This window comes from Myotis yumanensis, unplaced genomic scaffold (assembly GCF_028538775.1).
Source record: "Myotis yumanensis isolate MYYU_CA2020_CCGP unplaced genomic scaffold, mMyoYum1.0.hap1 SCAF_1, whole genome shotgun sequence".
NCBI lineage: Eukaryota > Metazoa > Chordata > Mammalia > Chiroptera > Vespertilionidae > Myotis > Myotis yumanensis.
The window spans coordinates 138,428,509-138,455,956 of record NW_027223752.1 but is presented as its reverse complement, the minus strand read 5'-3'; the positions used below and the strand labels follow the sequence as shown (position 1 = coordinate 138,455,956).

At 43.8% G+C, this 27,448-nt stretch overlaps 1 protein-coding gene across 1 annotated transcript in view; it reads right to left on the bottom strand.

The window, feature by feature from the left end:
* LOC139017290 (cyclin-Y-like protein 1) overlaps nucleotides 1-25,224 on the bottom strand; it is a 40,298-nt gene extending 15,074 nt beyond the window's left edge. Inside the window, exons 1-4 of the mRNA XM_070425536.1 lie at nucleotides 25,029-25,224; nucleotides 21,983-22,045; nucleotides 19,998-20,032; nucleotides 1,911-2,008 (exon numbers count right to left, since the gene is read on the bottom strand). Of these exons, the coding sequence (XP_070281637.1) occupies nucleotides 1,911-2,008; nucleotides 19,998-20,032; nucleotides 21,983-22,045; nucleotides 25,029-25,224 (392 nt within the window). The remainder of the gene's footprint in view (nucleotides 1-1,910; nucleotides 2,009-19,997; nucleotides 20,033-21,982; nucleotides 22,046-25,028) is intronic.
* Between the last annotated feature and the right edge of the window lie 2,224 nt (nucleotides 25,225-27,448).

Here is a 27,448-nt window from a genome sequence, read left to right as displayed (position 1 = left end):
AAGCTTGGCTGTGCATTGGGATCATCAGAGGAGTTTTACAAACTGCCTTCTTCCACCTTGAGATGCTCTGATTTAAAGGGCATTGGTTAACTTTGGAAGCTTCTCGGGTGATGACAAAGTGCAGCAAAGTTTGAGAACACATGAAGTAGAGTTAAAATCAAAATCATCCCAAATGCTTTTCTCCACATAAAAATGCCTTCCATCCCTCCTCAGCTTATCAGAAGTCTTGTGAGAGTGACAGAGTGTGTTAGGGAAGGAGAAATGGAATGCATGTTTTTAGAGACACATTTAGACAAAAATTGCGTAAGTGATTCTAATAAGGCTCACCCATCCCATTGAGAACAATGCACTATTACCCCAGAATAAACATTTTTTCAAAACCATTCCTAAAAGCTAATGAGCTCTATTAATATTCCAACTAAACCTTTAATTTACCAATAGTAAATGTACTGAATGATCATTTTCAAAACTTGATAAGAGCAAATGAAAATTTACTGTACTTCCAAAAATTAGACGAATTTGGAGGGAAAAGGCGTAACACCCACTTGTCTAAGTAAGGCTAATCTTCAGAACAACTCTTGAATTATATATTGTAACACCAGAATCATCTAATTCAAAAGAAGCTATGAAATGCAGCCAGAAAGGACTGGTTTTTACTCCCGGATTTAGTGGCCAGACTGAAGAAAAAGACTCAGTGATTGTGAGTTGGTGCCAAAGCTCAGGACTTTAGAGAGAGACGGGCTCCAGTTTTGCTGAAACTCAATTTGATCTCTACTGTTGTTATGAGAGAAGAAACTTACATTATTATGATTGTGAACTGGCTGTTATAATTAAAGTAGAAGTTACTGAGAATTTAAGTAGCCAAAAAAGCTGATACAATATAAACAAAATTAAGTTTATAAATAAATTATGTCTTAGGACTGAAAAATAAAATCAGGAATGAGGATTTTAATATTTTCAGGTAGAATTTCCCAAACTGTGTTCTGGAAAGTCAACCCTCTCATCCTGGAGAGACACCAATAATGATCCTTGGACAGCGCCAATGTGATTCAGGAAGCTCTACATCCAAGTTTTGGTTTTATTTTGCTCTTAAGTAAGCTTGAAAGTTTCATATTAGGGTGTTTTTAAAGTGCATCTCCAATTGTGGACTATGAACTCACAGAATTTAATGAATAGTTTTCATCATCATGACACTGTTATGTTTGCTGAAGCGTAAACCTGACTGTGACTATGTTTCCCAAACTTCACCTCTCTCATGATTTTGCTATATATGGATCGATATAATGTAGTTTCTTGAAGATGTGTAAATATATATCTATACATATATATATATATGACTAAATTTAATTCATCTATGAAATTAAAACCTCAGTTGAACAAATTTAACCCTCAAAGAAATTATTTTGAAAAGTTGTTCCTTTAGACTGCTTTGATGCATTTTTCCTGGAAGGAGAGTGCATTTCAATATAGAAATGGTGCAGGAAAAAAGAAAGTAGGATGGGGGAAACCTGACACAATCCAATGAAGTGTAATTGCAGATACACTCTGGTGCCAGTAGGGGACAAGCTGTCCCTTCTTCCAAGAGCAGCTTCCAGGGTAGTACACATGGTTTTAGGCCTGTATCTCATGAAGAAATACTCTATTCCAGAAACATTCAGTAAAACGCACCTCTCCTTTCATTGGTTCAACAATGTGTCAGGAACAGTAATGCCTCAAGTAAAGATAAACACTTTGGGGGGGATTTTTTAATTGTTAAGTGGGTTTCCCTTCTTCCAGTCACTCTAAGATTAAAATGGAAGTGGAAATCAATATATAATTGACACCAGTGTTTTAACCTGAGCACTGAAAAGGACAATAAAATGAAAGTTTATATGGGCAGGATAAGGGTTCTGTCCCCTATTTGTACTCACCACTGCAAGGTGATTTTCAAATCAGACTGAGAAATAGTGCTGTCTACAAATACTGTAGCACACGAGCTGTACTTTTCCCTAAGGTGACCAGGAGACACCTGAAGGGGAAGGGGAAGAGAGGAAAATATCACAGTAAGTTAAACCTACAAAAGTGTGTTTTTCCTTGGTTAAAATGTCAGACAATTAAGCATTACAATTGTTCTCATACCCTATGAACTGCTTCAGTGCAATACCATGTGCAGCTCTACAGTAAACACACTGCATGCTCTCACTTCCAATGATGAGAATTGACGAGGGGGTCATAAAATGCTGCCCTTGACATACTACCTATAATCCAACTTGGCAAACACCTTTGATTAATTCCCTTTATAACAATGTAAAACATTTAAAATAAGATTTTAGTGTTTTTTCCTTGAGAAATGAATCCTGCCAAGATTTCTATTTCTACTATTTATTTTCTACATTAAGACATACTGCCTTCTATAATATTGAAGCAAGAGCTTTTACTGAAGTACATAAAAGCAAATAATAAATGTTAGTTCAGGAGACAGTGTGAAAAATACATGTATCTGAGGCAGAGGTGTGTGTGTGCTGGGGCTGGCCTGCGGCTCACAAGTTAGGGACCAGAGTTCTCTCTGGGCCTCAGTTTCCTTACCTTGAGAATTAAAAAGTATTGTTTTAAGATTCTCTCACATCCAAAAATAGATCAAACAACTCTGAGAATTTAACTCTCTCCTCATGCTGAAATAAGACTATTATTACATTACTCAAAAGAGAACCTCAGATAATACGGTACTTAACATGATATTACGAATTCTACTAGAGGCCTGGTGCACAAATTTATGCACAGGTAGGGGTCGCTTGGCCTGGCCGCTGATCAGGACTGATTGGGGCCACCTTGCCCAGTCCTGATCCTGGCTGATCAGGGCCGACCAGCCAGGGTGAGGGACTATGGGAGGTTGGCCGGCCGTGGGAGGTTGGCTTTGGGAGCACACTTAACACCAGGGGCAGTTTCTGATTTGAGTGTCGGCTCCCTGGTGGACAGTGGGCATCATAGCGATTGGATGATTGGTTGTAACGGTCTCTTAGGCTTTTATATATATATATATCTATATATATCTATCTATCTATATATATATAGATAGATAGATAGATAGATAGATAGATATATAGATATATATATATAATCTAGATCCAATGAACAAATTCATGTACGAGTAAGGTCCCTCATTCAGGGTCAATTGGGGCTGTGGGAGGTTGGCAGGGGGGACAGGCCATGAAAGGTTGGCTAGCCACCCTGATCGGGGCCATTGGGGGCAGCTGACCAGGGGGAGAGGTCATTGGAGGTTCCAATCAGGACCATTGGGGCCAGCTGGAGGGAGGAAACGTGGGACGGTGGTCGGCCGGCCTTGGGGAACGGCCATGGGAAGTTGGTTGGTCAGCGGGAGGTGCTGCAAAGGGTTGGCTAGTCACTCAGGGCGAGGGCTTGTGGGAGCTTGCCAGGCCCAGGGGAGAGACTGTGGGAGATTGGCCAGGCCATCGGGGCCATCAGGCTGGCTGGCCGGTGGGGGGAGGGTTTGTGGGACGTTGGCTGTGGAAGCACACTGACCACCATGGGGCAGCTCCTGCATTAAGTGTCTGTCCCCTGGTGGTCAGTATGCATCATAGCTACTGGGTGTTCTGTTGGTTAGGCTTTTATATATATAGATTCCCTAAGCTACATGATACTTATCAGGACCCTGCCTTACTCAGATGCTCTCTCTGACTACAAGGCCTTTTTATTCCACTTTTTCTCAGCAAGGTTAACCCCACTTCCCATCTACCTCCAGGACACTTCTGCCAACAGCCACACGACACAACTGCTCCTTTCTCTACTCTCACACATCTGAGTTACTACTTGTTACTCGGTATCAACAGCTTCCAGGGCATCCCCCTCATAAAAAAGTGAGCTTCTCTAGGGAAGACAGGACTTTCACTCCTCTTATACCCCCAATCTGCTGAGCACCGAATCTTGGGCAAGTTAGGAGTGGGACAAGTGCTTGACCAATTACCTAAAATCAATTGCAACTGGAAGGCGAATCCTACTACAGATCTAAATTAGAATTTACCTGCAGTGGTGTCAGAGGTATGACAATGATTTTTTGAGATATCCTAGAGAATAAATTATCTTTAAAACACTAGAAATATTCATGTCTTTTAGAAGTATCCATTGATTTGTTAAGAGCCTAACAATACAGCAATAATCAAATACGGAAAGAGCCCAAACGATGTTACAAAAATCCTCTTAGAGTAAAACCAAAACCCAATTCTAGTCACTGTAAGTAGTTGAAAGTAATAGTAGTATTCTTTAATATGACAGAATACCAACAATTTTAATAAGCTTCATTTTGTTAGTGGCAAAATGGCACCAGAGGTTTGACTTTTGTCGTTGAGTTTTGCTGAGGAAGAATTTAGAGCCAAGAAATTAAATTATAAGAGAAAGTATATTTAGAAAGTCACAGAGGTAGAAGTGAGCCAGTGTTCCTGCGTGGGCTCCACACACAAGTTACAGAGGCAGAAGAAGGGCCCCTGGAACTTAGAAGAAAGAAAGGAAGAATATACACGCCCGGGGGAACAAGAGGGGGAAGGCATGGGCATGCTCCAGGTTGAGAGCACCTGAGAAGAGGGCGGGGAAAACTACAGGCATGCTCAAGGGAGAGAGAGCACAGGTGCTGGGTCCTTCATCTTAAGGGCTTTTATCTAAAGGCAGAAATTTTAGGGAAGGTCTTAGGGGACCTAAGCTGGGCCTGAAGCTGAAACCAACTGAGGCCTAGATATTACTTGTACTTTGACCAAAACTCTGTCTCTAAGCTCAGCAGACCGGAGGCTTTGTTACTAAGGTTGTTAGAATCAGGCCAGGACTTCTTTTGTCCTCAGGGCTTAATGCTATGGGAGTCAGGGTGCAAGGGCATGCATGCAAGTTGTATGAGACTATTCTCTGTGACCATTGTTTCTCTTCAAGGGTGTCCATATGCTGGGGGAGGAAAGGTGAGGGGACCAGATATATGAAAGTTCAAGGGTTGTAAACTGCATGACCCGTGATATGCTAAGGGAGGAAAGGTCACCCTTGGGTGAGGTCCCACCCTACAATACTTGGTTTCCCAGTTTTGCCCATTGCTAGGCACCAACAGCTTTCTACTTTGGTGACATACTTGGCCTATCGTTCCTACTCTGTTCGTGTCTGCCTAACTGCCTACTGTATCAATTTTCTTGTGTTATTATAAACTAACTCAGATAATCCTTCTTTCCTCATATTCCTATAAACTAGCTTTCATCATGCTGTCATACTTTCCCACCAGTGTGCCCCTCATATACACAAAAGCCAGGAAAGGGAGATTATCCGGTTGATATCATTTAAAATACAGAGCATTTAAAAACTGCCAGTATCCAATAATCAGAAATATCTTTATATTATACTAGAGGCCAGATACACAAAATTCATGCAGGAGTAGGCCTTCCTTTCCCTTGCTGCCAGCACCAGCTTCCCTCTGGCACCCGGGACCCAGGCTTCCCTCACAGCCCTGGCTTCATCTGGAAGTTGGTTGTCCGGGAGGATGTGGGGTCAAATTAGCATATTATACCTTTATCATTATAGATATAATATCATTTTGCCTGTTTCAGATGCTTCCCTTTAAAGCCACTGACTCCTCAGTAACCATAGGCTCCAGATGGCATAATTTGAAAACAATCACTCTTTGGAGGAACAAATTCTCCTTCCAGCTAGAAATAAATTAACTATAGCTAAAACTCTGATATATTTCTTAAGCCATGCAGTTAACATATTCTTTACTTTTGGGATCTCATCAGACAAATACAGCATAAAATATGAAAACTCAATTCAAATACTTTTTTTCCAAATGGAAGGTTTACTACTATACAGCTGCAATATGGCATATAATACACCATAATAAAGTCAATTATGACCAGAAACCTATATAGGGGGAGTAAAAAGAATAGGAAAAAATGCACCAAAATATAGACTAGTTAGTAAAACTTTGGGTGATATTTGTTTCCATTTCCTCTATTTAAAATTTTTTCCATTATAAATGTACATTGTGTTCTATTTGAAAATAGTGCTAAAACACTGAAAATTTTTAATCAGACATGGGCTCACAGGTCTATGGGGGTTCATTTAGTAAAGCAACACTTTACAGTATAGTACTGTTAGGTCCAATCAAAGCAACACTGAGTACTTCCCCATCAGTCCAGGTCTACTCCCAATTTTTCAAAATTTCCAGTACCAAGTATCTAGTACCCACTATGGTGGCAGAATTAAACCTCGTAGCAAATCCTGGATATACTGGCTGCCAGATGATTATGTTCCTCTCATCTTGCTTGAATATGTAAAACAATTGTTCTTTATGGTTAAAACTTTACTGTTGCTAGCATACAACCTCAATAAACTCCACAGAAAAACATAGAGATAAAAATGCAAATACTAAAAAAGAATCAAAGAGCCTAACTGCCAATGATAAGGTAGTCTTTATAGTTATTGCAGTAGGTCACTAAAATACACAAGGCAAAAATCCTACTGTATGTTCACTCATTCAGAACAAATGGTAGAATAGATTGACTTTTACAATCTTTTCAAGAAAGGGAAGGGGTTCCTTAGATTTACTTATTTATTATTATTATTGTTTTTTATTGTCTAAAGTTTTACATGTCTACTTTTTCCCCAATTGACTCCCCATGTCATTCCCACCCCTGGTGGGCAAGCCCCTACCGCCCCAGTGTCTGTGTCCATTGGTTATGCTAATATGTATGCAAAGAAGTCCTTTGGTTTCTCTTCTTAACCCCTCGCCCCCCTCCCCGTTGCTATTTGTCTCTGGATCTACTTTTGTTTATCAAATTATGTTCATCATTATATCATACATATGAGTGAGATCATATGATATTTATCTTTCTCCGACTGGCTTATTTCGCTTAGCATAATGCTCTCCAGTTCCATCTGTGCTGTTGCAAATGGTAAAAGTTCCTTCTTTTTTATAGCAGCACTAGAGGCACGGTGCATGAAATTTGTGCACTGGGGGTGGTGTCCCTCGGCCGAGATGCACATTCTCCAATCTGGAACCCCTCACGGATGTCTGACTGCTCGTTTAAGCCCAATCCATACACCGGCAGTTGGACATCTCTTTCACAATCTGGGACTGCTGGCTCCTAAGCACTCGCCTGCTTGCCTGCCTGATTGCCCCTAACTGCTTCTGCCTGCTGGCCTGATCACCCCCAACTGCCCTCCCCTGCCAGCCTGATTGCCCCCAACTGCCCTCCCCTGATGGGCTGATCTTGCCCTCAATGGCCCTCCCCTGCTGGCCTGGTTGCCTCCAACTGCTCTCCCCTGCCAGCCTGATCTCACCCCCAACTGCCCTCCCCTACCAGCCTGATTACCCCTAACTGCATCTGCCTTGGCCCCCACCACCATGGCTTTGTCCAGAAGGAAGTTGGATGTCCAGAAGATGGTGAGTCAACCCATTATAATTCACATATTACCCTCTCATTAGATTATATAGGATAGGATTGCTTTAAGGCGGGGGCGGGGGGGGAGGGGGAAGGGAAGCCTTTTTCAGCAGGAGGAGATGCACTTGGCAGACAAAAATACATAATCACTATATCTTGATTGAGAGCCAGCCCTATGCACTGTACAGCCAAACTGGTCATTAAAAAATTGAACCACTTTCTTACACCTTCCACCAAACAAACTTTGCCCTTAAAACCTCTCCTCAGTCCCCACCTTAAGATCTGCCTTCACAGTTCATCCAGATTAGGTTTTGATTGGTTGGTTTCTATGCCAGTCAGCTTCAAAATCTTTGCCTCCTAGGCAGCCATTGGGTCCAGATTATGTTCTGATTGGTCAGTTTCAATGCCAGTCAGCCTCAAAAGCTCTTCCTCCTAGGCAGCCAATGGCTCTTCTCAGTTCACCCAGATTTGTTTGATTGGTCAGTTTCTATGCCAGTCAGCATCTCTGGGCCTATCTCCGGGCCTGATCAGAGAGGTGTGGCTGACCAGCAGTCACCCAGGCTTCTGGCAAGCAGGCTGAACTGCTGACCTCTCAGAGAGAGAGAGCTGCAGCTGCTGGTGAGGCCCAGAGAGAGAGAGGCAAGGGCTGATCAGCAGCTGCCATGGAGGCTGTGTATCAGACCCTGCTTCTCTCTCTGGGCCACACAAGCACCTACAGCAGCTGATCAGCCCTGTGTCTCCCGTTTTCTGAGAGGTCAGCAGTTCAGCCCGCTCGCCAGTCCCTGCTCACCCGAACCTGCTGCGTATGAAGTGTGGTGTTTGGTCATCCCTTCAGTTGTTTTGTACATTATGGTCCCTGGCTCTTTATATATATAGACTAGTAGCCCGGTGCAGAAATTCATGCATGGGGGAGGGTGGGGAAAGGGGACTCTCATCCTGATTGGCTGGTGAGGGTAGCGGAGGGGACGGTACCAGAGTTGGCGAAAGTCCTGAGAGCCCCTGGGTGTAGCTTGGCGTGCCTCCTGGGGCTGGTGAAGGTCCCAGGAGCCCACGGCCATGGCCACCGTCGCCTCCTGGGGCACTTGACACAGGCATATGCAAATTAACCGCCATCCTTGTTGGATATTTTGCATAGTCACTCAGATTGGCTTGTGGGTGAGGCTTGTGGGCGTGGCTCAGGCATAGCAGAGAGATCGTTAATTTGCATGTTTCTCTCTTATTATATAGGATAATGAACTCACAGAAAGAGAAATGAAAAAAAAATCCCATTTATCCATGCACCAAAAAAATTAAGATAACTGGGAATAAATTTAACTAAGGAGGTAAAAGACCTCTACTCAGAAAGCTATAGGACATTGAAAAAAGAGATAGAGGAAGAGCTAAACAAATAGAAGAACATATTATGTGCATGGATTGGTAGAATCAACACCATTAAAATGTCCATACTACCCAAAGCAATCTACAGATTCAATGCAATCCCCATTAAAATACCATTTGCACATTTCAAAGATCTATAACATACATTCTTAAAATTTATATGGAATAAAAAAAGACCCTGAATAACCACAGCAATGCTGAGAAAGAAGAACAAAGTTGGAGGGATCACAATACCAGAAATGAAGCTATATCAGCAAGACATGGTTCTCACAACTGCCTGGTACTGGGACAAGAAAAGACATATAGACTAATGGAATAGAACAGAGAACCCAGGGTTCCTCAGATTTAAGTTCAATAGCAAAGGCTAGAAAAATTATCATGCCTAGGAGTCTAGGTGACAACTCAAACCTTACTATCAAGTACCTGTTGAAATCCTGCCTGCTGCCTCATCTTTACATATCCTATATAATAAAAGCCTAGTTAGTGTCACACGACGTTGTCACAAGATGGCTGTCACAAGATGGAAGTCACGAGGTGGCTTGCAGGGGAGGGCAGTTGAAGGTGATGAGGCTGGCAAGGTGGGCATTTGGAGGCAAACAGGCTAGTAGGAGAGGGCAGTTAGGGGTGACCAGGCCTGCAGGGGAGGGCAATTGGAGCTGACCATGCCTGTAGGGCAGTTTGGGGCGATTGGGCCAGCAGGGGAGGGCAGTTGGGGGTGATCAGGCTGTAAGGGGAGCAGTTAGGTGTCAATCAGGTCGGCAGGGGAGCAGTTAGGGTGCAATCAGGCTGGCAGGTAGAAGCGGTTAGGGGCAACTAGGAAGGCAGGCAGGCAGGCGGTTAGGATCCAGCAATCCCGGACTGTGAGAGGGATGTCCGACTGCCGGTTTACCCATATTGGAGAGGGTGCAGGCTGGGCTGAGGGAGCACCCCACCCCTCCATGCATGAATTTCAAGGAACGGGCGTCTAGTTAAAAAATAAAATGGAACTTTACTGTTTTCTCTCTACTTTTTCACAAGTTGTGGATATTAAGAATTAATAATGACTTCTGAATCACTTAAAATTTCAAACACTTATACGCATTAATGCGAACTGTTCCATCTATGTGGCACAGAAATGGGACAATCTGATGAAATGCAGTTTGAATAGAACTCTTAACCAAGGCTGTAGTAGAAAAATGGAGTATGCTAACTATAGAAGTAACCAAAAATATTCTCTGAATTAATATTTTTAACTTCATTGAATTAAAACTTTAAACTTTGATTTACACTTTAAATATAAGTTCTAAGTTCTAATTTTGAGTTTGAATGTGTAAGTTTGAGATTTCTGAATTGACCACAATTCCAGTTCCTTTCCCCTTCCTTTCAGAGATATGTCATTAGAATTAAAGGCATAAAAAAGCTACCCAAAGTATAAGAACAAAACAGAGGAAGCACACTTTAGTGTCTAAAGAGAGTGACTGGAATAGGGGTAAGAAAGCCAGTTTGTCTTACAGAACCCAAGGCAGGCTCAGAATGCAGACCCCAAATTCTTGCAGTGTAGCCCTGTTACAGTAATAAGTTTAGTTAGTATAAGATAGTATAATCAAATTTCATTTCTTTATTAGAGTGAATTTTAAACTTTACTTAGAAGTGAAACTTAACTTGTGTGTGTGTGTGTGAGACCCTGATAAGTAACTTGTAATGCCCTGCAAGCTAACTCCTGTCCAATAACTCCCAGCATGTTAACTCCTGATAAGAAACTTGCAACCTCCTGCGTGTGCATCCTGATAAGCCCAGAAGGCCACCGGAACACACTGGCAAGAGACACTGAAGAAGCCTGTTATAGTAATAAGTTTAGTTAGCATAAAGTAAACTCCATTTTTGTATTAGCATAAGTTAGCATAAAGTAGACTCACTTTGTATTAGCATAAGTTAGCATAAGTAGACCCCATTTTATTCTTAGACCAAAACTTGTAAACAACTCCAAAAATAAGATGTATGTATGATTGATAAGCTGTGAACATGGTCACAACTTTCCTGCCTGAGTGTATACCTAGATAACAGGGCGGCACCAGTGTATGGCACCCGATATGAGACACTGAAGACGCCCAGCTTCAAGGATTTAAGGAGAGCAAATCTGGTGAGGTTTAGACGCTTGTCTGCCCTCCACAGACAGAACGCTCTCCTCCCCCCTGAAACTGCCGAACTGGAAACTGCCATTCTTGCTCTGCCTGAGCCCAAACTGCCAGAGGCGCCTCTCTTCGAGTCAAGAGACCGAGCTCATTGCTGCAGCGTATTTTTGACGACCTCCGTGTGTCTCCTCTGTCGGCGAGTGTCTCCGGGTGGCCTGCCAAGGACTGAAACCCATCAGCTCTCTGGTAAATAAACCTGTGTGATTTCTTGCATTGTTTATCTCCTGTGTCTCTCTCTCTCTTCTTAGTTTTTGGTTAAGCTCGGCCATATTAATTAATAGTAAGTACCCTCTGACGTTTGTATTGGTATATCCAAATGAAACGAATTGGGTCACCTGTGCTTATGTTCCTATAGATAATTGCAACAAGCCCTGAGAGTTAAAAGTTCCTGCTCGGGGGAGAACCAAGATGGCGGCATAGGTGAATGCCTGTATTTGCTGCCTCACACAACTACATCAAAACTACAACTAAAAGACAAAATGGATATCATCCAGAACCATTGGAAGGCTGGCTGAGTGGAAGTCCGACAACTAGAGGGAAAGAGAAAAGCACATCTAGACTGGTAGGAGATGCAGAGGGGCGGAAGAGCAGAGGTACGGAGGCATGTGAAATGGGCTGGCAACTGGGTATGCTGTTGTCTTTTTCAAATGGGAGGGAGATACAAGCTCCCGAAAGCTCTGAAATCCAGTGATGGGCCAGAATCTGGGGACCCACACTCATACGAGGAGAACCCAAATTGTCTGGCATCAGGTCGGAACACGAGGGCGGGTTTCTCACAGAGGTGCTTGCAGCAATCATTCTTCCTGCATGAAGCCGTGGGACACAGAGACCCAGGAACCTAATGGGGCAAGGCTGATGGGCAACCATTGCTGTTTGCACCACCCTGTGATTCCCTGAGACCACACTCCACCCAATTTATAACCTCACCCAAGCTGTGCACAGAGGCTTTTGCATATGAATGGCCTGACCTTTTGCAACCTAATCTAACAAACTGCAACTGGGTCTAAGAACCCCAGAGCTTCCAAAGAAGGCCTAAGGCTCCTTAGCAGCCTGCACTGCTTCACAGCTGCACTCCATGTGGGAACCTCCAAACCCCAAACAAAGAGGAGGAATCTGCAGATCTCATTGTAGCTTCTGCTGGCTGGCCTCAGGCAGTGGCTGACTTTGCACCTCCTTGGAAATCCAAGAGCCAGTGTACACAGTGGTCAAAGTGAGATCACACCAGATTAAAACCCCACAGATTCATAAGAGACACACTCAGGGAGCAGACTCAGTGAGCATCAAAGCCTCACTGAAGCAAGTCCTGCTTCATAAGGTTGTCTCCAGCACAGCAGTTCTCCTACTGTACACACAACTGGTCATCACAGCCGACTGGTCTGGAGGTCAATTCCTTCCAGTGATACCAACAACAGTCAAGGCTTCACTAGAACAAAACTGTACACAAAGCCCACAAAGGGGTGCACCAAGAGTGTCAATCACAGGTGAGTTGGGTGTTGAGTCACTGGGCCCTATAGGACACCTGGCACACAAAACCACTCTATCAACACAGGGAAGCAGCCAAAATGCAAAGACAAAGAAACATGTCACAAACGAAAGAAATGGGGGAGAGAAAACTACTGGATACAGAGTTCAAAACCATGGTTATAAGGTTACTCAAGAATCATCTAGAAACCTTTGAGAAATTTAGAGAGACCATTAAGGATATGAAACAGGATCAATTAGAAATTAAGCATACACTGACTGAAATAAAGAATAATATAGTGAGATCCAACAGTACACTAGAGGATCCCAAGAGTCAAGTCAAAGATTTGAAATATGAAGAAGCTAAAAACACCCAACCCATAAAGTAAAAAGCAAAAAGAATAAAAAATATGAAGATAGTGTAAGGAGCCTCTGGGACAACTTGAGATATACCAACATCTGAATTATGGGGTTGCCAGAAGAAGAGAGAGAGAAAGATATTGAAAACCTATTTGAAGAAATAATGACAGAAAACTTCCCCTAACTGGTGAAAGAAATACACTTACAAGTCCGGGATGCTCAGAGAACCCCAAACAAGAGGAACCCAAAGAGGACCATACCAAGACACATCATAATTAAAATGCCAAGAGCAAAAGGCAAAGAGAGAATCTTAAAAGCAACAAGAGAAAAATAGCTAGTTACCTACAAGAGAGTACCCATACAACTGTCAGCTTATTTCTCAACAGAAACTATGCAGGCCAGAAGGGAGTGGCAAGAAATATTCAAAGTGATGAATAGCAAGAACCTACAACCAAGATTACTCTACCCAGCAAAGCTATCATTTTGCATTGAAGGTCAGATAAAGAGCGTCACAGATAAGAAAAAGCTAAAGGAGTTCATCACCCCCAAACCAGTATTATACAAAATGCTGAAGGGTATTCTTTAAGAAGAGGAGGAAGAAGAAAAAGGTAAAGATAAAAATTATGAACAACAAAGTGACAACAAATACATATCTATCAACAAGTTAATCTAAAAATCAAGTCAATAAAAAATATAATGAATAGAATAAACTGGTGAATATAATAGAATCAGGGACATAGAAAGGGAGTGGACTGACAATTCTAAGGGGCAAAGGGGGTGGTGGTGCAGAAAGAGACTGGACAAAAATCGTACACCTATGGATGAGGGCAGTGTGTGTGGGGGGGTAAGGACAGAGAGTGGGTACTGGGTAGAAAATAGCTATGGGAGAAAAAGAGGAACAACTGTAATAATCTGAACAATAAAGCCTTATTTTAAAAAAGGTAAATAGTACCTTTATTGTGGACAAATCTGGCAGACAGAATCAGGGCCATAGAAAGGGAGTGGACTGACAATTCTTGGGGTGAAGCGGGTGGGTGGTGCAGAAAGAGACTGGAAAAAATTGAACAGCTGTGGATGAGGACAATGGGGGAGTAAGGGCATGGGGTGGGGTGGAAACAAGGTAGAGGGGAGCTAACGCGGGAAAGAAGACGAACAACTGTAATAACCTGAACAATAAAGACTTATTTAAACAAAAAAAGAAATAATGAAATTCTGGAGTAAATATGAAAAAAAAGTATGCTCACACCTTGTGTTTCCAATCCATTATAATAAAGAGGTAATATGCAAATTGACCCTCACACCCTCACATCATTACAAGATGGCCGCCCCACGTTGTCACAAGATGGCTGCCACAAGATTGCTACCCCCATGTCATCACAAGATGGCCACTCCCATGTTGTCACAAGATGGTTCACAGGGGAAGGCAGTTGAGGGTGAGATCAGGCTGGCAGGGGAGGGCAGTTGGGGGTGATTGGGCCGGTAAAGGAGCAGTTAGGTGCCAATCAGGCTGGCAGGCAGAAGTGGTTAGGGGGTGATCAGGATGGCAGGGGAGTGGTTAGGGGGTGGTCAGGCTGGCAGGCAGAAGTGGTTAGGGCAATCAGGCAGGCAGGCAGGCGAGTGGTAAGGAGCTAGCAGTCCTGGATTGTGAGGAGGGGGATGTCCCAGATTGGAGAGGGTGCAGCCGGGCTCAGGGACAACCCCTGCCACCCCTCAGTGCGTGAATTTTGTGTACTGGGCCTCTTGTTAGATATAAAAAGTCAGCCAGGGACCACAACACACCTGAAGGAAGCCAAAAAGAAAGATAGACCAAAGCAGAATGGTAATCACAAGTGTTGTAGAAGTTACGGAGAAAAAGAAACCATCATTCACTGCTAGTAGGAACATAAACTGTACATCCACTATGGAAAAGTGTATGGAATTACCTCACAAAAACAAGAATAGAATTACCATATGACCTGACAACCCCTCTTTTGGTTATCTACCAGAACAATTGAAAAACATTTATTTGCAAAGATATATGTTCATTGTAGCATTATTCCTGATGGCCAAAACGTGAAAATAAAGTGTCCTTCAGTAAATGTTTGGATAAAGAAGATGTGTGTGTGTGTGTGTGTGTGTGTTCATGTGTGTATATGGTGCTACTACTCAGCCATAAGAAAGGAGGAAGTACTGCCATTTGTCACAACATGGGTATTATATGCTAAATGAAGTCAGACAGAAAAAGTTAAGAAGCATATGTTCTCACTCATATGTGGAATATAAAACTAAAACTCAGACATAGACAACAGTATGGTGGTTACCAGAGGGACGGGGTGTGGGGGTAAGTAAAGGGTAAAGGGGACCAAATATATGGTGAGGGGAGATTATTTGACTTTAGGTGGTGGACACACAATGCAATGTAGCGATCATGTATCAGAGACATGTACATTTGAAATCTAAATAAGGATTTTAACCAATGTCACCCCAATGAATTTAATTTAAAAAATCTGAACTCATAAACAAAAAGCAAATTGAAAGCATTTCCTAAAATCTACATGCTAAGAACATCATATTTCTTAGTTATTACTTTCATAGAACAATTTAGAATCTGTGGTATCAGCAAATGAGTTGTCCTATCTATACTAACAACAGGGTAATATGCTAATTAGACCAGACATCTTCCACACGTCTGTCCTGACAAAGCCGGGGACTTGGCTGGCCTGTAAAGTACCCCAGGACCCTTGCCTAGGCCAGCCCCATCCCCAGTGAGGACCCCCCACCATCCTGACTGGAGATTAAGTCAGCTTGCAAACCACCCAGGCCCCTCACCCAGGCCGGCTCTGCCCCCAGTGAGCACCCCAACACAATTGGGGTTGTGGCTGGCCTGTAAACCATCCTCAGCCCCTTGCCAAGGCCATCCCTACCCCCAAGCAAGGACCCCCACCCCAACTGGGGGCATGGTCAGACTGTAAACTGCCCCAGACACCTCACCCAGGCCAGCCCTGCTCCCCAGCGGGGACCCCACCCTGATCAGGGGGGTGGCCAGCCTGAAAATCACTCCAGGCCCCTAAACCAGGCTGGCTCCGCCCCCAACATGGACCCCCACCCTGAGCAGAAGGTGTGGCCTGCATGAAAACCACCCCAGACCCCTCACCCAGGCTGGCTCTGCCCCCAGCAGGGAACACCCACTCTGATTGGGGGCATGGCCTTCCTGCAAACTCTGGTGGCCCCTTGCCCAGCCATCCCTACCCCCACAAGGGACCCCCACTCAGATTGGGGGCAGGGCCAGGTTGCAAACCCCACATCCCCTGCCCCAAGGGCCCTTCCACCCTGCAGGCTTCCCCAACCTGATCCAGGACCCCCTTCAGGGCAGCCCATCCGGCCTCCACCCATGCACCAGGCCTCTATCCTATATAATCAAAGGGTTATATTGACCCAAATGGCAGTATGACCAGAATGACTGCTGGGCCAGTCACTATGAGGTGCACTGAATACCTCTTGTAGTCCCTTCCCCTGGCTGTCAAGCACCAATCACCTGATGGCAAACGGGGTTCGGTGGTAGTGGGGGGCAGGACCGGCTGCGGGAAGCTGGGAAAGACGGCCCTGATCGCAGGCCAGGCCTAGTGACTGTACCCGTGAATGAATTTCATTCGCCGGGCCCCTAGTATAAAATAAAACGGTAGCATAAAAGGAAATAATGTGAGTGATAAAATTCAGAAGCAAAAATAAATAAATAAATAAATTAATTAATTAATTCATCAGTCTTCCTTTGGCCAGTGATGTTCAGTAGTTAGAGCATTGTCCTTTGCACCAAAAGCTCTAGGGTTTGGTTCCTAGTCAAGGGCAAGTACCTGGGTTTTAGATTCACTCCCTTCCCTGGTTGGGGAGCATTTGAGAGGCAGTCAGTGGATGTATTTCTCACATAGATGTTTTTCTCTCTCTCTCTCTCTCCTCTCCCACTTCCTACCTCCCATTCTTCTACGCTCTCTGAAAAGCAATAGAATACTATCTTCAGGTCAGGATTAAATTTTTCTCTATATAAAAGCCTAACAACTGGAACAACTGGAAGACTGGCCGGTAACTATGATGCGCACTGGCCCAGACCTTGCAGATGGGGACCTGACATCCTCAAATCTGGTTCACCTGCACACCGGACCCAGACAGGAGGGAGGAGGGATCCCGATTCCTCATGGAATTGGCGGTGCCTTAACCGTGCCTTACTTGCTGCTGGCAATAAGGGGGGGCTGGCTGGCCAACTTCCCAAGGTCCCTCCCTCCTGCAAGCCCCCCCCCCCCCCGTCGGTCCGAAACACCGAGGGACCCCACCTGAGTACGACTCTGTACACCAGGCCACTAGTAAACAAACAAATAAATAAATAAATAAACTTCAGAAAAGCAAAACATTGCATTGGTAAAAGAATGAAATGCTATAAAAAATGACAGGATATAAGAGAACACTATCAATTAAAAACTAGATAAACAAAACAGAATTATAAAGTATTGGTGGCCCTAGCCACTTTGGTTCAGTGGATAAAGCATTGGCCTGCGGACTGAAGGGTCCCGGGCTTGATTCTGGTTAAGGGCACATGCCCAGGTTGCAGGCTCAATCCCCAGTAGGGGTCGTGCAGAAAGCAGCCAATCAATGATTATGTTTTATCATTGATGTTTCTATTTTTCCATTCCTCTCTGAATTCAATAAAAATTTTTTAAAAAGGAGGTTGGTGAACAAAGTCAAGGAAATCTCCAGGAAGCAGAAAAAGACAAAATGGGAAATAAGAAGGGAAAATATTTAGAGATTTGTCCAGGAATATTGGTCTAAGAGTTCCAATGTCTGAGTAATGGGAATGTTAGGAAAAAGAAGGAATAAAGATTGTATAAAAGAAACAAAAATATCCCCTGAAAGTAGATAAGACCTGGAGTCTTGATGGCCACAATAAAATGAAAAGGTGCATACCAAACATACCATCAAATTTCAGAATCCCAGGAATAGATAAGCTTCTAAACATTTCCAGAGAAGAAAGGGTGGAGGAAATTACTGAAATTGCAAATATACAGTGTATCATACATTGCCAATATATTTGAGAGCAACACTATAATGAGAAAACAGTAGAAATGTCTTTAGAACTGCAAAACTTAATTTCAACCTAGAATTCTCTGCTTTGTTAAGTAGGAGGCATTTCAGAGAGGCTAGATCTTCAAACAATTTCTGCCCATGTATCCTTTCCCAGGAAAAAGTGCTTCAGTGAAACAAAGGAGAATAACAATACAGAGGAAAACATAAACACGGGACAAAGATTTTCAACCAGTGTACCACCCAGCACACTGGTGTGCAGCAAGAATGTTTACAAAATGCAATACCTGACTATTTGGGCAGGGGCATTGACCTTTTCCCTTACATTGTCAAATAACAAAATGACAACAACCAACACCACAATAGATGCCAAGAGTGAATGAATCACAATTATACTTTTTTTTTAGATTGGTAAAACACACATTTTTTTAGTGTGTCACAGAATTTTAGTCATTAGTTTATGCATGCCATGAGATGAAAAAGGTTGAAAATCGCTGATCTAAGAAATCGGGGATCCAACATAAGAGAGCAGTATGTGAGATCCCGGATGACTTTAAAGAAATATGCTTCAAAGCAGACACAGAGCAGGCCTTCAGAGAACAAGTGCATAGTAGAGGAGGATAACAAAAGGCTAGGGAGATGGCTTCCAATAAGAAATGGAACAAATGTGGTCAGTACGTGGAAAATATTTTTGACAGGCCTGTGACAAATGTCACAGCATGTTCGGGGAAAAAATAGAAAAGAAGAACTGAATACACTAAAAAAAATTAATTCCACAACATAAAAATGAAAACTTACTAGGTATTATGTTAATGTAGCATAAATGTAGAGTTTTTGCCAACAGTCATCTTTCTCTGCCAAGTTATTAGATTGTTAGATATAAAGCAGTTATTTCTGAAATCAGAGAGACCAGCCTACCTGCTGCCTTTGACTACGTGAGATCATGTTGAGGAGGGAGAGGGGTTTGGATTATTCTGAAGAAGTGTAGCAGTGCTCAAATTTCAGTAATACAGGGGGTCCCAAAAATGAATACACATTTTAACAGATGATAACTCAATTTTCACTCCTTTTCAGGTTTAATTGATTCAAAATAATAGGTAAAGTCAGACTATGCTTTGAATAAAGAAAACTTATTCTAAACTCTGACTAGACTTTTTTTAAATGGGGAGATATATAACTGGCAATAGGTGACAAATTGAGGGCACACAAATATCGACTAAAATATTAATTCTTGACATTTGCAATTCCACTACTTAGTTTTGTTAGCAGTGCCTGGACCAGAATGGTCATCAGTTTGAAAACAGGTATTCACAAAATTTTTCACTTCTGTAGATTCTTTCAAATTTTGAAAATGAACTATCTTATATAATAAAAGCCTAATGTGTAAAACGACCAAAGGGTGGAATGACCAGTCGCTATGATTTGCACTGACCAGCTGGGGGCAGGCACTCAATGCAGGAGCTGCCCTCTGGTGGTCAGTGCACTCCCACAATGGGAGTGCTGCTTGGCGGCTCCCACAGCGGGCCTATCCCCACAAGCTTCACCCCCCACCAGGCCCTGAATCACAGGCATGGGGCCTCAAGTAAGTTAATAAACACCAACATTCATGCAGAGTGCGTATACATTTTTTGATCAAAAGAATGAAGGGTATACAAGAAAAAGGCACAGCCAGAGAAATAGATGGCTCAATGGTAACAAACAATTGCATAGCTATGATAACAGAAACACTGATTCAGATTTATTAAAAACCTTGATACATGTTGGGAGAACAGAAGGAGAGAAATAAGACCACACTGGAGGGAGAAAGCTAAGCTTTCAGCTGCTAAAACAATAAGTCAATAGATAACACAAAAATTGCCTTAGCTATTATATGGTTGTTACTTTTGTTAAAAAACAAATGAAAAGTTAAGGCACAAAATTAAGGCAGATCTTTATATCACAACCATGTTACTGACATTTAACTTAAAGGTCAGGACCCCTTAAAAATGACCATTACTAAACCAAAACTTTCCTGCATATGTAAACCTGTTAATTAAGGTAACAGAAGTGATTAAGAAAATCTTCCAAAACAGGTTCATGCTAATGATACTGGACTCAATAGATTTTTAACAATTATGGTAGACAATTTTAATTCAAATTATTAATTTCTTACATAACTTTTCGAGTATGTACTTACGTGGTAGAAAAAGTTGTTCTTCCTCTTTTCTCCAACTAAGAATAAAAAGAATTAACTGATCAATCCTGATACAAATGCCACAGAAAAACATAAGTTACTGATTTTCTGAAAGATTACTAATATACAAAACTAGAGGCCCAGTGAAGGAATTCGTGCAAGGGTGGAGTCTGGCTGGCCAGGCCCCAATCAGGACAGATGTGGGCGGGCCTGTTGAGAGGAGGAAAGGGCAGAAGATTGGCCAGCCAGCCTGCCCTGACTGGGGCCTGATTAGGGCCAAGCTGGCTGTCGGGAGGGGCCATGGGTGATTGGCCAGAAGGCCCCACCCCCAATTGGGGTGGGGGAGGCCAATTGAGGGTGGGGCCAGCTGTGGGGAGGGGCTGGATGTGTGGGGGTCGGTGATCAGGGGCAGAGCTGGCTGTGGGGAGGCGCCACTGGCCATCAGGGTGGTGGTGGGTGATCAGGAGTGGGTTGACTGGGGATTAGAGCTGCAGGAGGTTGGCTGGCCAGCCCCTTGCCCTGTTGGGGAGGGGGAGCAATCAGGGGCAGGACCATCCTGGGGGAGGAGCTGTGGGCCACTGGGAGTGGTGGGGGCCCAGCAGGGGTGGTGCGGGCCTGGGGTAGGGGCTGCAGGAGGTTGGCCAGCCAGCCCCCCCACAATCTGGTCAGTTCACTGGCCACAGTGGGTGTCAAAACGACTGGCCTGATCCCACCCGTTATGGTGTTCTAGTCGCTGGCTTTTTATATATATAGATAAGACCAAATTTTATTCCATTTCTTTTATAACTTCCAACAAAATTTAAAATTTAAAGCACCTGGCAAGATGAGTCCCATAAGCAGTATCTTAAAACTAAGTTTTACACTTTTGACCTAATGGATATTCTGTTTTAGGTACAAATAAAAGTCTCTCATGTCCAGAAGGAAAGGGCAAAGGGCAAAGCCAGGGGAGAAACTTGGCTAACAAAAAAGCTTATCTGTTGTGCCTCTGAGCCAGTACTCAGTCAGAGTTTCCACTTCTACATGGATACCCTCTGTACTTGAACCACGAGGATCTAACAGTTGAGGGCTCTAAGAACCAGTTTCTGGCCAGGCACCTGCAAGCATCCTGAACCACTTAGGTAACCACCTAGAATATTTTACTAAGAAATTAAATGCATCTCTACTCAACTGCAAAGTAACCTATCCAATTTAAACTTTAAAATGATGCGGCTAACCTAAGTAAACAAGTGTACAACACACAAAATCGTTTTGTTCCAATAAAGATCTGAAGAAAAATAAAAGCTCCAAAGAGGGTCTTGGGCTGAACTCTGGTTCCCATTCTGCCTCCTTTAACATGGGAGGGGCATCATAGGCACACATTCCTTAGGACTGAGGAGAGGGGCATGGGATAGCACTTCCTTTACTCTCTCACCCTCTCTCTACAGCTGAGCAGCCCCTGGCTCTGGAAGAAACTGAGAAATGCAGCAATCCTAAGCAAAATGATCAGCTCCAGACAGTCATGCACACAGGCCATGAAAACACATGTTAAAACCCCCACTTTGTATTGAGCTGCATGGATTCAAATAAAATGGATCCTTCCCTGCCTGTACTACTGCTGTCACAATCAACAGAAAGCCTCGATCCTTGTGCCTTTTTAAGCAAGTAAACTCGATTGAACATAACATTAAGGAAATAAGCAGGCAAGCAGAAGCATTAAAGTCCTACAGTTCTGGTTCTTATCCTAAAACAAACAGGACACAGGAAATGGGCATAGTTGCACGTGCTCCTGCTAGGCTTCTGGGGAACCCCATAGGGCTCTGTGCCTCTGAGGTACTCTGGCAGCATTACATAGGGGAGAGAGTTTGAATAGCTTCAAATTCTAATGTGGGACAGGATTCTGTGCTTGAGCACTATGTACGATCACAAATTCAATCCTCATACATAAACAACTGAAATGTTTTTTATTTGTTCAAACAAAAACCTGTGACCTCAATCCTATCTTGACTTACCGATCATTTGACATTTCTTCCGGAAAATTGTGCCAGCCCCAGGATGGCCAGAAGGGATTAAACCTGAAGGAAGAAGAGAAAAGGCATACAATTTTGTTGACGAGAAAAATTCATAATTTAAAAAATAGCTACACATCAACTTATATCACTTACTGTAGGGAAGACTTTTTTAAAAATATATTTTATTGATTTTTTTACAGAGAGTAAGGGAGAGGGAAAGAGAGTTAGAAACATTGATGAGAGAGAAACACCGACCAGCTGCCTCCTGCACATCCCCTACTGGGGATGTGCCCGCAACCAATTACATGCCCTTGACCGGAATTGAACCTGGGACCCTTGAGTCCGCAGGCCGACACTCTATCCACTGAGGGAAACCAGTTAGGGCATGGGAATACGTTTTAAGTAATGGTAATCAGCCAATTTTAGTAAAGGCAACAATATAAAAATTCTACTCAGTAAATTCAAAATTGCAGAATCTTGCTATACATGTGCAGTAAAACCCGGCTATGTCTTAGACTTTTTTTTTAACTTGCACCTAAATAATCTATGGATTATTTAGGTGTTTCCCCACTTCTACTTATCAATTAGAAATATAGTCAGTCTCTTTCACACTGATATTACCAGCACATTTCAGAAACAGTGTTAAGAAACAAAGTAAACTGTGGCCAGTTACTGTCAGATACCTGCTAATATATCAAATATGCCCAAATCATGAGCTATATTTGGCAAATGTTCTTTACCATTTGGCTAATTCTAACTCTATTCACAAAATGAACTTATTTAGTTAGCTGTGGCTTCCTTGGGGCTATTCATCGTGGCACGTTTAAAAGGATAGTATAAAAGCTCAATGCTTTAATCTACGGGGAAACTTTCACGACAGTGACTTTTTATACTTTCATCAAAGTGATTTTTTTCAATCTTTATTGTTCAAAGTATTACAGATGTCCTCTATTTTCCACAATTGTCCCCTTCTAGCCCACCCCCAGGACTTCACCACCCTATTGTCTGTGTCCATGGGTTATGCATATATGTGAAAGTTTTCACTTGCATTCTTTGCTTGATCTAGTCCCACCCACCCACCCACTCCAGCCTTCCCTCTGAGATTCATCAGCTGTTTCATATTTCTATGTCTCTGGACCTATTTTGTTCATCAGTTTGTTGTTGTTGCTGTTTTAGACATAGATGGAGTGGTAATAGTTGCTTCTGAGTTGTATACAATAATTTCAAATGGAAATAATCAAGACTGGAGCAAGTTAAATAGGCTCACTTTGTGGAGAGTTTATAACATATAGGCTGCATTCTAAGGAGTGCTGTATGCATCACCAAATTGAATTTGGCATATCTATCACCAGCATGTCAGCCTCTCCTGTTCAGCAGCTGGTTACACATCCGTTCACATCTCTAAGTCTCAGTTTCTTCATCAGCAATAGAAGTATATACATGGGACTTGTTTGCAGTTAGAAGGACCAAATGGGCTATACATGGGAGTGAGCTGTAAATCTTAAATATATAAAGGTCCTATTTTGGTCTCTCATCCAACACTACCCATCTACTAACTGGTTTATAAAACCACTCAGACAGAGGCTTACCTTATAGCACCAAACAGAGTGAACAGAAAATTTCACATGTTCTCACTTGTTTTGTGTTTAAAGGTACAATTCATTAATTCATGTAAGTTGCTCATTTTTTCATACTATTTTAATATACTGAACAGGGAGTACTTTTCAGTTATAAAGACATAGCGACCATCCAGTTGAACCCCTAGGCTTAATTATTCTAACTTTTAAAGAAATTAAAAGCTCAACTAGAGTTTCAATAGAATAAGAGCTATGGTGTGTTTTCTCTATGAAATAATCTCTACCATTTAAATGAGAAAAAAAAGGGCCAAAGAGGCTTTAACATCTTTGTAAATGTATCTTTCCTACTTCACAAATCACAGTCTTCATTAGCTATATTTGTTACCCAGAATTATTTTAAACCAAGTACCATATTTCCTCTCTTCTCCCTCTCTCCTCCCACTTCTCCATTCCCCAAACCCCTCTTCAGGCATCTGGACTTCAGAACTTTGACCTCAACATTCTTACAGTTAAACAGGAACCTACTGGCAGTACGGGAGACGATGAGGACAAACCTCCTTGCCCACAATTTTACATCTTAACTGCCAAGACTTTATGTTACAAAGTAAAGTCTACATATGTGTGTTCTCTTTAGAAACTTTTGACCAACACTCTTGTGAACCATCCCCGCTCCTTTAGGACAAACAATGTGACAGGGAAGTCTGTTAGGTCACTGAAGGAAGACTGAGGAAATTTTGTGTCAACGTGGACATATCAAAGTAATCAGAACTCCCTGGGTTCTGCTATAAGTAAAAAAACAAACAAGCAACTATTCTCTGTAGGACTGGCAGTAACATTTCACATGATTCGAGAAATTTTGAGTTTCCTCTCCCACCATTTCCTTCTGTGTTCAAATTATAAGTTGGAAGGAATAAATAGCTTCTATCCAGGCAACTGAAAACAGCCAATGTAATAACACTATATAGGTTCTATGTCGGTTATCGATTTTGAGTTTACCTAACAACCCCTAAAATCTTTGCAGCAGAACTGTTCAGAGTATCAACTGTCTTAACAGGTGGAAACAAGGGTATCACTGGGCCCTACCTGATTCCTTCACTAAGAACCAAAAGGCTAGGTAAGGACAGGGAGATGGGATGGAACCTTGGAAGTTGGGATGTTAAAGTTTTCACTGAGAAAAAGGAGAGAATATACCCACAATTCTTCCTGGAGTCCCAGGAGACACTACAGAGAGCCAGGAACAGGAAGGGCCAACTGGAGTGTCTCAGGCTGAATGGGGATGGAAGAAAGAACTGGGTATTTGGGTACTGAACAGGGAAAGAAACTGGCCAGACATGACGGGGGAAAAATAAAGGATCGGGATGCCAGAAAGAAGGCAAGGAGGAGTCTGAGGTGGTGCCCATCTAGGGGGTCCTGGGGTCAGCAGAGCCCAGAGGTGTGACTGAGATCAGCGAACCCCTGCCACCCCTTACCTTTGGGCGTTTGCTGGTTACTGAGGCGCAGCACAGGGTGGCATTTGCAGAACAGGAGACCCAAGTCCTCATGTGCCCAGGCAGCTTGAGTCACCTCACAGGCATCAGACTCAGGGTGCGGATTCACCCACTCCAAGCTCTGGCCCACCTTGGGGCTGGCGTTGGGCTTCAGGCAGCAGCTGAATTTGTTCCCCATGAGGAACCTCTACTCCTGCTGCTGTCACTGCCTTCACTCAACAGTCCCCCTAACCACCCCCCGCCCCGCCCAACCCCCAAAAGGGCAAACCCAGGGGCCCCCGCCGCCCCCGCCCAGCTGTCAGCTGCTGCCGCCTCCACAGAGTTGACTAGTCTGTGAGGACAGCCAGCAGTCTCACGTATTTAAAAGGTGTACTGATCAGGCAACTGCTGAGAATCACAACCACTGCAAGAAGAGAGCACAGGCGAAGCTCCACTGCCTGCCACAGCTGTTTCTCAACAGAAGGCAGGGCTCCTGGCGGGCCCCAGCCAACCAGAACACATTCTGTGGTCACCTGGTTACGAGGGACCAATCACGGCAGCGTTCCCTCCACGTGCCCACCTGGCAGGGAAGGCAGTGGGTCAGAATGCTGGTCCTCCCTGCCCTGTAGGCCCTCTATCCCCTCTCCCAGCGCACTAATGTGGCCCAGCCTCGGGCTCCAAACAGCATTTCCTAAACACACTCAAATGTTGTCAGGAGGGCAGGAAACCTGCAAATGCCCTTGGCGATGGCAAAGAAGTGAATACATTTTTCAGTTACTGTACACGTTTTGGAGAAAAAACAGAAAAAAATCAAGAAGAAAAAGACGTGTACAGTAATTGCAAAATGTACAGACATTTAGAAACCGTTCAATCAAATAGTTGTCCCCCTAAAGGACCAGAGGGAGTGTTTTCCTTTATTAAATGAGTAGGAGAGAAATGTCATCTCAAAAAATCAGGGAAACAGAGATTATTAATATTCAACAGTATAAGAGATATGTCTGGTGACAAGAATGAGCAAGATGTTAACATGTGGAGACCACAGTGGAATGGGAAATGACCTGATGAACTTCAGTTTCTTATAAATAGCATCTAGTTACATCCTTAGAACCTGGATGTAACTGGATGCTATTAATAATATTATTGTCTAAAGTCCTAGGAATGTCATTAGATAGCATTTTGGATGGCTCTTGGAAGCTTGAGACAACACTGAAGATTATATTGTAAACAGTGCCTGCACTTAATGACAGAGAAGCACACAACAAAACTCAGACTTCAACTGCCAGACATTTAAGGTTTTCCCTCCAGGCCCCAGAAACCTAAGAACAGGTGCTCTTTCTGAGGACTGCGCCCCTCATCCTGCCCTCCCTTCCCAGGATCAGCAAGGAGAAAGCCTGTGACAGAGGGCATAAGCCTGTCCCTACAACACCTGGAGCCCACTCTCCCCACCTCCTTCTACTTTTCTGACAGCGCCCCAAACATTGCTGCCAAATCCCAGAAAGCCAGGGCCTGGTGCTCAGGGTAAGGCATCCTGTTGCCATAGTGTCTGAGGCTTCTCCCAGACAGGCAGGCTCCATGGATGCAGGTGCACTCAGACCTGGGAAGGAAGGAGCCACCTGGCCTGCCTTCCATCTCCGCACCTCCATCCCGGAGAGCGGGTGTCCATGGAATCCGCTTGTGGGCTGGAGAAAGGGGCACATCCCTGCCACATCAGCCTCTGCCAGACTCCTCCCATTGTGCATTGGACCCCGCAGAGCCGATCCCAGCAGCAAAGCGCCCAGCCAGGAGGGCAGCAGCGTGGACACTGCCACCTCCCAGAGACCACGCCCGACCTCCAGGGCCAGGGTCTCCAGCCTTCCCTGAATTCGAATCCACAAGGACCAGGTGCCCTGAGCCTAGGACCCCCTTCCCCAGGGAGGACTCAGTGTAACCCGCGCTGGTCTTCCCACAGCACAAGGCAGACTGGGCAGGGGCTCAGCACACCAGGAAGGCAGGCATGTGATGGCTGGGGGACTGGGCAGCCTCAGGGAGCCTGGCTGCCAGGTGGGGACACAGCTGTGCCTGAGCGGAAAAGCAGGTGAGTGCACACCCGGTGGGCAGGCCCAGCCTGACAGGGCCCCTGTGCTCTCTGGAGGATGGAGCTAACCCTCCCATCTCCTCAGTAAGAGTCACGCTCCCATTTCCTGAGGACGGGACAGGAAATCTCCACGTGAGACCTGGACGCCCTGGTCCTCCCTCCATGTGGGGTTTGACCAGCTTTCCAGCTGACTTTGGCAGACATAATCCTCAAAATTCATGTTTTCTAGAAGTGAGTCTTTAGTTAGGAAAATTTGCTGCATGCTGCATGGCCTTTTCCGCTGTTTCTCTTCCCTAACCCCTTACCTGTCCACCAGGTTGGTTCAAGCCCGCCACACTGCGCACACCTT